The sequence below is a fragment of the Clinocottus analis genome, unplaced genomic scaffold (assembly GCF_023055335.1).
Source record: "Clinocottus analis isolate CAN_PGR_092001 unplaced genomic scaffold, fCliAna1.0.p SCAF_14, whole genome shotgun sequence".
Taxonomy (NCBI): Eukaryota; Metazoa; Chordata; class Actinopteri; order Perciformes; family Cottidae; genus Clinocottus; species Clinocottus analis.
The window spans coordinates 11,498,669-11,509,068 of NW_027175865.1; the positions used below are offsets into that span (position 1 = coordinate 11,498,669).

The following is a 10,400-nucleotide window of genomic DNA, read 5'->3' on the forward strand; positions in this document are numbered from 1 at the left end:
GTGTAATTTATGGCAACAAAATTTGACTTTGCTTCTGAAGGGGGCATCTTATGTAATAACTCAATGTCGTTTTGAATTATGTTAATTTCAATGAGTGTTATTACAATAAGAAATGCTCTAACATTTTAGTTAAACTACTGGCAGAAGTGCAATGACTGTGTCAAATGTTTCTGGAAATAATCTAAATTGCTTGATGTGATTTGCTAACTCTTGACAGCAACCATCAAAGAGGTCGAGCGTTCCATTTTGTGTCAGTTAACGCACAAATTGCTCCATAATCCCTCCCAGATTGTGTTCTTATGGTCTTCTGTCACAACGCACGTGAGCACCATTGCTCTTCCTATGGGGCGGACTGACAGGTAGCTCACAAACAGAAGGGTGTCAGGTGAGCTCAAACATCCCGACATTGCTGCACGTCGCTCCGAGCAGAGTCCAACGCTCACACTCTCTCCAAATTCTCCCTGACATGGAGATGTTTAATCTGTGGTGTTGAAACCTCTCTTCTGCCCCGGAGCTGTGTGCGTTTGTGTGAAAGTAGTGGTTCTGTGTTTCTTTCTGTGATATTTTAGCAATTATCTCCTTGAGGCCATTTTAACATGTGTTACTTCACCTGTCTAGTTAATCGTGGAGCCCTAAGGCAAAGGCTCCGGTCATTGATATCAAAGGCTTGGCTAACGCTGTACTTGCTTATTGACAAGCACTCAGGAAAGGCTGTCAGGTGTGTTGCTAGCTGTGCAGTTTTAGGGTTTTGGATTATGTTTGATGTTTGTGTGTTAATCTCACATCTTTGGCTCAATAACAAGCACTACAAAAGGCACAACTGTGTTTGAAAAACCACAGTATACAGAGCGAATGGTGTTTTCTCATCTTTGCCTGACAAGGGAACAGTTTACTTTCTAGTCATAATATTTAAGCAACACAAAACTGTATCATCTCTCTGACACAGTATTAAACAATGAGTTATAAATTTGACAATGTTTTATATTATTTTCCCAAGATGGATATTATTATTATACTGAGTCATTTAATTTGTGACTTCATTGTCTGTGTTGGTTTACACGCACTCGGACACAGGGTCACCTGGGTGGTTAGCATCACCTACTGTAGACCATTGTTAGGCAGCATTACACTAAATTGATTACACTTTCATTAAAAATGAAGTAATTATTACAGTTACCAATCTCAGTATTGCTCAGTTGCTTTGCCAACTTTTAGGATGGACTTTTAAGCTTTCTTACCAGGAGTTTGCTATAATTTGTTCTTATCAGAGAAACTGCTGGTTGGGTTAGCTTGGCGCAGAACGTATCTAAATGTGTCTCATGTTCACTCAAACGTTGTCCTTTTCTTTAGTTATATTTCATTTAGTTGTGCCTTCTCAGCTGCTAACCAACCTTCAATATAGTTGAGCCTTCCTTCCATTGAGCCTTCAGCTGAGAGGACTTCTCTGGATTGCTGAACATGGTCGGTCACTGAGACTAAGCTAAACTGAGCCGTTTTCTAATTGTAGATTTGTTCAGTACAAAAATGTGACATGTGGGTGTTGAGGAATTTGAGTTGTTAAAAGGCAGCTTTTCTAGAGCTGTGCTGCGTGACAAAATTAATGTTACCAAGCAATGCTACTAATTACTTGTTTAACTGTTGAGCAATTACTAATTATGTGTAATTAAGTTTAAGATAAAGTAGGCCTGTTCTTAGAAAACCAAAAATGGTTAAAAACTGTATTTCAGACATCTATTAAAGGGAACGTATGGAGTGTTTTTATTCTAAAATGATATGTGATGAGAATAGCCTCAAAGGAGTCCACATGGAGATAAAACACTGGTCAAATATTTCACTTTTGAACAATTACAATGTTGAGTTGGAATAGTTTTTACTATTATTTGAAGCAGTCACAAATATTTGTATTGTCCCCGATCCAAGTCTGTTTTTTACATTGTCTTATGTATTGCTATTCTGACCTTTACGCAACTTTTCAGCCAGGATGTTCCTGTCTGATGGGTCTGTGTGGACACTGAGAGAGAGAGAGAGAGAGAGAGAGAGAGAGAAACATGGGATGAACAGCCTGTCTGTCAGGTGTTGATACTCACATCAGTCACGTAAGAAACAAAGGATTCTGGGAAGCGACGATCGCAAGCACAAAGAGCATCCAGACTCCACTCAGTGTCACCCGATCTCTTGTGTGTGTGTGTGTGTGTGTGCTTGTGTGCGTGTGTGTGTGTGTGTGTGTGTGTGTGTGTGTGTGTGTGTGTGTGTGTGTGTGTGTGTGAGTAGGTAAGTGTGTATGGTGGGGGGCTTTCTTTAGAGGGGGAGGGCGCCTCATTGGCTGCCATGCTGGGGTCAAGCTGAGGTTAGGACATGTGTGATGGATGGACCTCTGTCTCTAGACCACTGCCCTTCTGCCAGTCCTCTCTCCTCATCGGGGCCTCAGACCTTCCAATGCGTCCTGGCTGCTCTCTCCTCTGTTCACTTTGAGTCACGCCATTTGGCCAAGTAGGACTGCTTCAACAGACAAAAGGAGCTTAAAGAAAACTGCAGACAAGTCTTCGAGGTGAGTTCTGCTGTGGACGTGCAGCTCTCCAGTCAACCTCTAACCTACCACCTCAACTTTGCCTTTCCTCCCTCTAAACACCACAACGCTGTTCTACTGTTTCATCACATGCATACAGGAAACTGACCACATGATGTCATCTCTCCTCTCTTTCCCCGTCTTCTCTTCCTCCATCATACTGTCAATCCCTCTATCGGCTCTGTCCCTTTATCGGCACCTGGAGACTCACATCTGTCGATGGAGGAATTCATTTTGGCTGCCAATCACAACAGGGGAGTGGTCAATGAGTGTGGATGTGCCAATACCCCGACTACCCTGATGAGTGACTTCTGTCTGTCTGCCTCTCTGTCTCTCTGGGAGCTCACTTTCTGTTGACTGTTGTGTGATCACAAGTAGACAAGGAAAGTGTCTGTCTCACTTTCTTGTTTGGGTTTTTACCATGCCCAGCTGTGTGTGTTGAGGGCTATAAACAAACCACAACTAAGATATAAACACAATCTGATCACAGGCCTCAAGAACACACTAAATATTTGTGTTTATACCTTCATCTTCATAATGCTCTCTTTGACACCTGTGATTTCTCCATTACAATACAGAAATGAGGCTGAAAAAAACAAAAGATGTAAAGGCAATGTAAAATTGTTCATTATACCATAATGACAAAATAGTTCCCTTTGTGTTTTTGTTTGCATCTAAATCCTTTTTATGTTCTTCTGTCTTGTAAATTCTCTCTGTCTTTTACACACAAACACACACACAAACACATACACACAGTTAAGTCATTATGAGTATGTGTGGATGCAAAGCCTGTGTATGCATGTGCTAACTCATCGCTGACCTTAGCATCCTTCAGCACCTGTATTTCCACTTAGCAACCTCAAATATCTTGTGACTTTTTTAATGTGAAAGTGGGTTTCTACGACTGTGCAGTGTCAGGTGGCCGACTATGAATATTATTGTCAACTCTGCATGCACAAATGATGTTCTGTGTCCACCGATACTGCTGAAGAAAAAGAACCAAATGATCACAGGCTTCTAGTTATTTAACTGCTTCAAATTAGTCTTAATGACCACATAAATTAAAAATGTTTATCAGTCAGCTACACACAGGAAACTTTAGCTTTCAACAATTTTCAGCACTCTTTGAAAAGTTCCTTCTTCCTATGAAGGTTCTGAGCACAAAGGTTTGAGCTGAGTTGCTTCCTGACATCCTTCAAAATAGTGACAAATACCGATGAAAGTATTATATTGATGATACATTAATTAGTAGTAAATGACCTCATCAAAATTATTACCATGAATTAAAGAAACAAGTTAACACAAGTGAATGTATAGAACTTTGAGTAAAAATGTATTTCTAAACATTGGGGTATTGCATTTTCTAATAATAGTAATTGCTGTATATCTTGCAAAAATAAAAACAATTCTTCTAAACATCTGTTTTCAGGTCACATTAGCTCTAATATATGTAAGAACTGAAGTGTAAACAAAACTTACTGTAGAAACATGTTTTTTCTGCATAACATAATTTTCCATTTTACAAGTTGATATTTTAAAGAAACAATGGGTTTTTAATATATAGGATTTGCCACAGCTTTTTTTTTATCTTGTTAAGTTATCCGAAAATATATTTTGTTATGTATAAAATATAAATACATTTATGTTTAATATGTTTAAGATACAATCTTCAATTACTTTGAATATTTTAACATGGATTGTACACAGTTTCAGAATATTTTAGTGTATTCCCCCAAGTCTTCAGGGAAATAGACGCAAATGGATATGTATATGTGTTTTAGTCAAATGGACATAACTTTATTCTCGTTTCTATAATTGTTATATGGGCTTACCTAATTTACCAAAATAAAAAGTCTAATTTTGTATTTCATATGTTGTATCCAAATAATTTCCTTGGCAGAACGCGCACGTGTGTTTTAGGTCACATCAAGGACGCGCAAAATACATCTATATATTTTCTGCGTCTTTTCCTTGAATCTGAAGTGTTAAACGTTGATTCCTCCTTCACAAAACCTTAATGATTTTCGTCAAACATCTGTCACCATCCCTGTGTTTATCCGAGGGCCCTAATGGAAACCATCAGGGGCGCAGGGCGATGTTCTGGCAGTCGGACCGTGTAAAACGTCCGGATAGATCTTCTTTTCTGAGGTCACTTCTTATATTTAGCAGCGAGTCTGAAGGGTGTTTGAGTAAAACCCGCCGTCGGATCTGGACTGTGACTGCGTTGTTTGGGTGCTTGTTTGCCTAGTGTGGTCTGTTAACTGTTGTTTAGGTGTGGGTGGTGCTGCGACAACAAACCCAAAGTGTGACCGGGGATTGACCCCGTTTCTTTTGAGGGTCAGCTGCGTGTTTAATCCACTCTGTGGGGATCCTGCATCGTGCCCAGGATCCTGGAGGGAGAACCGTGGGGCATAAACTTCCCAAAATTGCGGTCCGGGAACACGCAAAAGTCTTTGGGGAGATTTTGGTGTGTCTCCAGAAACACATGCTTTATTTTGACTATTTATTTGTATCTGGAAATTCACACAAATTAGATAATAAGTAGTTAAAAAATTAGGGAATAAATTACCGTTCTTTATCATGTTACTCTCTACAACTTCTATTATGTTTGAATGTTAAATTATTCCACACAAACACGTCAAAATGTTGTCAGTGTTGCACGAAGGGATATTTGCATTGCAGCCAAATACACCAGATGTTCAGATTTAAAGGGAATCACTGAAAACGAGTAAAAAATAAAAGGAATCAATTCATCGACATACATAAATATGTAGATTATGTGGAAATAAACACTTAACAAATAGTTTTTCCAAATATTTTCCAAATCTTGGTTTCTCACATTTTTGGAGAAGTTTCGTTGAGAAGGAATATATTAACAACATTTTAGAAGTTCTGGTCTTATAATCATGTTATCAGGTTAACAACTGACAGACTTTTGAATCAGTCCATATTAGCATTGAAATGTATAAAAAACATTTAAAAATAAAACGACTTATTTAGATTTTAAATCTATTATCATTCTCTTATTGTAAACTGCTCAATATCCAATAATTTTATAAAGCTATTTATAAATATGTTAAATGATTTAACAAACTTTAAACCAAAAATGTATACATATAATAGGACGTAACAACAAACCAATTGCCGATTATTATATAATTAAAATTAATCATATCATATTTTTAAAAATTAACATTTAGAAATTTATATTGCATTATCTTTTAATAAAAATTCAGCCTCTTGTTTAAATAATAGTTGTTCATATAGCACATCATTTTTTCCGACAAAAACAAACAGGTCTTTTGAGCAACACTTTGTACACGAAACAACTCTCACAACACGATGAGGGAGCCTGCACCAAATTAACCTTGCCACTTATTTCATGAAGAGCAACTCCTGTCACTGTAGAAAAAACACCTCACAAAAACTATTAACAACATATGGAAACAATGTGAGATTATTTAAACACAGGCTGCTACATCATTTCATATGTTTACTGTTGCTGGATTACACTGAGCAGTCTGCGCTGCAGCAGATCTCCACAGATCGAAAAGAGCAGTTCCTGCAGGTATCTATAGGTTAAGGTGAAGGTGGCTCATTACTCATTGCTCTTTTGGGCTTTTTGTTGTTGTTGTTGTTGTTGTTGTTGTTGTTGTTGTTGTTGCTTGTTATGCTATGACGGACTCGCAGCCTGAACACAAGGAATTAAAACAGAGAAAGCATCAGGAAACAGTTCTTTTCTATGGAAAATTATGTAGGCAAGTCAATTAAAAATAAAAATAAACAACAATTTCTGAGCAGTTTAGACGCACGTGTTTGTTTGTTTTTTCGTATCAATGAATATTAATAAAGTTCTTGAACTTTTCATTTGAGTCAAGATGATCGTTATTCATTCAAACTCTTGAAGGAGAAGATGAACAAGTCAGCCATAACTATAATAGAACCTGAAATTATTGAAAAAGCTAATCTGTGTAGAGCTGACTGTGCGACATGGAGAGCTGCAAGTTTTCACTGTTCCTCTTGTCATCAGGTGGGGAAGATGACACCTCCGTGTGACTCGGGGACCTGAGGAGTTAACGCTGACAGGGCCAGTGGGGCCCCATCCTTGTCGATAGCCTAAACCTCAATGTTTTAATCGATAGTGTTTCTTTTTTGTCCCCTCAATAAGCCAAGAGCTCGATAAGGTTGTCATCACAAATGTCGCTGACATCCGCGCTCTCATCTCCTCCGTGGATAAACATGCCTTTATTATGCCAATAACTCCTTACCCCAGGGACGGGAGCGCGCACGGCCGCATACATTGAGAGAATCTGCGGTGCCAAAAGAGACACATGCAGCTTCTCAAACGATGGAGAAATGGACAGTGATTTCTGTTCTTGTCCAAATAAAGCTAGAATTAAAGCTAGAATAAAGGTATTTTTGTCGTATTTAGATGCAAGACTTGCTTGGAAATACTCAAAAAAGCTTTTCTAATAGTGTCTCCCATTAGCAATGACACATGAATAGTTGTGTAGAGGTAAACGCACTTTAATACACATGATTGACCCGTAAACGTCTCTCTGGACAGAACATATTGTGCTCCACTAGAATAAATATACAACAGATAAAAGCTTGGAACATACATGGCCATGACCAGCTCTCCAACTGATAAAACTCAGCTAATGATACATGAAAGCATTACGCATCATGCGAATCTCACAAGATAGACATTCAAACAGTCGCCACACACAAACACGCAGGCCTTAAACACAGAGGTGATGGTGATTAAGGAGATAATACAGTGCACTCCGATTATCAAACGAGGTCACCTCTTTGATTATGTGATGCCTGCTTGGGCACATCCAGTGCAATCATTTACACCTTTGGCACATTTGAGGTATTTGTTTGTGTGTGCAGCCTTGTGACTCTACATCGGCACATTGCACTGGTCAGAAGCAGGTGTAAGGAAGGAGCTGGATATCTTTGGCACCATCATAGTCGCGGTGCAACGCGTATTTACCGTCAAATTTCAAAATAAAGTGGACACATTTAAACCATCGCCTATACATTTGTTTGGACAGTCATGTCAGCATTCTTCCGTAAACAAAACACAATATAAAACAAATGTATAACTCAGAAATGGTCCATATTGTCCAAAGTTGCACATATAGTGCATTAATTCATATTCACATTTGTCATCAACCAGGACCTTGGCTTACACTGGCTATGAGCTTTGGTATATACAGGCCGCCATGACCTACAAAGGTAAGGGGGGAGTTCTTAGTTTGAAGAGTAAGGATCAGACACCGTGGAGGATGTTGGAGACGGAGTAGATGGGGCTGAGATGGACTTCTCTGACGCTCCATCGTCCGTTTTCTCTTGACTGCTCTCTCCCGGGTCTGAGCATGGAGTTTTGGCCGGCAGCAAACCTTCTTTCTCCCTCTTCTTCTGCTTCATCCTTCGGTTCTGGAACCAGATTTTCACCTGAGTCTCATTCAGCTGCAGCGCGGCTGCGATCTCCACGCGGCGCGCACGAGTCAGGTACTTGTTGAAGTGGAACTCCTTCTCCAGCTCCGTCAGCTGCTTGGTGGTGAAGTTGGTTCGGACCGTGTTCGGCTGACCTCCATAACCGTACTCCCCAGACCTGCCTGCAGACAAAGACACAAATCAACGTGGACTTGTAGAGCAAAAGTTACCCTGCATGCTCAAAACTTTTACAGCTGTTAGTCATGTGCTAATAAGCACATGACGGAAATAACACAAAAAGACAGCATCTGGGAAACTTCATTAGACAATACTAAATATCTCCAGCCCTCTGTCTTTTCCCACAATATAGCATAATACATTATTATCAATGCACAAGCAGGCAGCAAGTGTCAATGAAGTATTCAAATTCAACTCCACAACGTGCTTTAAATGTACTTATTTTGTGTCTCACGCACAACAATATCTTCCAACATTGTCTGACATCCATTACATCGTAAGATGTCGGATCACTTGTGAGCTAATGTTGTAGACATACATTTTTGGGACACTGGCACGCACCTGTTTTTGGAGGGTTCCTCTTGACTTTCATCCAGTCAAAGGTCTGCGCAGAAGATACGCCCTCAGACAGAGGTGAACAGCAAGCGTCCAGGTGAGCTGCGTGCAGTGGTGACAGCGGGTTCGAGCACCCAGGAAAAGGGGCTGCTTGCTCGTGTCCGCCGCCGTAGGGAGCGTGGGCATACTGTAGTTGACCCAAAGGGGCGGCACTGTAACCCTGGCGATGCTGAGAGACCATGGAGGAAGAAATGTTACCCGAGTACATCAGTGGGCTGCACTGGGGGAATCCCGCGGCGGAGTCTACTTCCTGGTTGAGCGCGTAATGGTTATACGTAGCACAGAAACTTTGGGGTCCATAGCTGGAGCTACAGGCCGGATGGGCCCCATAGGCGAGACCCAGAGAGCTCGCGTTGGACTGGTATGACCCCGGCTGATGAGGCATGCCGTCAGGGGACGCCCTGCTCCCCAAAAAGCGATCATCAGTCCCGCAATTGTTGACAGTGACTGCACAGGACTGAAAAGTTGTAATCCCGTGGTCCGAGTGGAAAGCTCTGACAGAGCACGAGCCCCCTTCCCCGCTCATCACCGAGTAGTCTAAGAAGCTGCTCATTGTAGCATTGTTCTACTGGGACCGAGGGACCGTCCGCTCTACAGACTCCCTCTGATCTATTCCTCTCTCTCCTCTTACCCCAAGTGACCGTGCCAACCTTTACCTTTTCTGTGTCCTTATCAGAGGAGGGAGGGGGGGGGGACGCACGGGGCCGATATCAATGAACGGGCGCTGTCACGTGGGCCCGGGTCAGCCAGTGAGGTACTTGTCCTTATCCCCTTAGCCGGTGACAGATTGGTGTTTGAGTGGCTATTTAAATTCCAGGCGCTCGTCGATCAAGGTGACGCGCGTCGCCACTAATGTATTGGCCGTGCAAACAATGAGCTGGGAGGCAGACGGCGGCGGACAGCTCCGGGGTCGCATGGAGAGCGGTGGACGGCAAACACGTCGCCTTCTAACCCCGGCTGCACGCTCTCCCGTCCGGGGAAAGATTAACGCTTCACCCTCTGCACCCCCTCCACGAGGACGAGCACTCTGACCTCAGGTACGGTATTTTTGGAATCGAGAGGAGACTAGGTGTCCGTGCGTGTATGTGTTGGTGCGTATGCGCGCGCGCGCGCGGTTGTGCTTGTGCCCTCATTGCGTGTCAGTATCCGCCCGCTCGTAACAACCGTGATGTCACATGTATAATGGTGTCATTCCCTCTTGGATGGATGGATAGCTCAGTGTGTGGGTGCCACTGCCACGGGCTATGTGCGCCATCAGTGTCCCATTCCGATGCAAAGTGTTTCACGCTTTAACACCATGAGGGATTTGCTCAGCAAATATGTTCACAGTGTGACAGTGAGGGAGAGGCCGGAAGGTTTCTCTCCTGACAGGCAAAAAGTACTCGAGTTCAGGCAAAGAGAGCGTTCTAATAACTTTATTCCCCATCAAGGTCGCATTAGAAATGTTTGGCAGCTCTTGCTGCGAGGTCACAGGTGACGTAACGACAAGAAAACCTATTAAACATTAAGATGATTTAGTATTAATTTCTCCTCTCCCGGGGTCATAGGGTCTGCCATCTACTCTCGTTTCACTCCCACATGTATTCATTACGGATGTATAGTGATCAAATGATCTGATAATGTGAGGCCCGCGTGCTAGAGCTAATGCGCACATACAGCCCGAGGTGCGACTGTGGGCTGATTATCCTGTTAAGTTCATCAAATAAAGCTGTTGCTTTATTGCTTGGAATTAATGGCGAAAAGCTGCGCGGAAGAA

The 10,400-nt window shown here is 41.9% G+C and overlaps 1 protein-coding gene across 1 annotated transcript; it reads right to left on the reverse strand.

Moving 5' to 3' along the window:
- Positions 1-7,825: 7,825 nt before the first annotated feature.
- On the reverse strand, positions 7,826-9,203 carry hoxa1a (homeobox A1a). The gene is made up of 2 exons (XM_068575791.1): positions 8,591-9,203; positions 7,826-8,193 (listed from the first exon to the last, which is right to left on the reverse strand). The coding sequence occupies exons 1-2, from the start codon at positions 9,195-9,197 to the stop codon at positions 7,826-7,828; spliced, it is 975 nt and encodes a 324-aa protein (XP_068431892.1). The 5' UTR covers positions 9,198-9,203.
- Between the last annotated feature and the right edge of the window lie 1,197 nt (positions 9,204-10,400).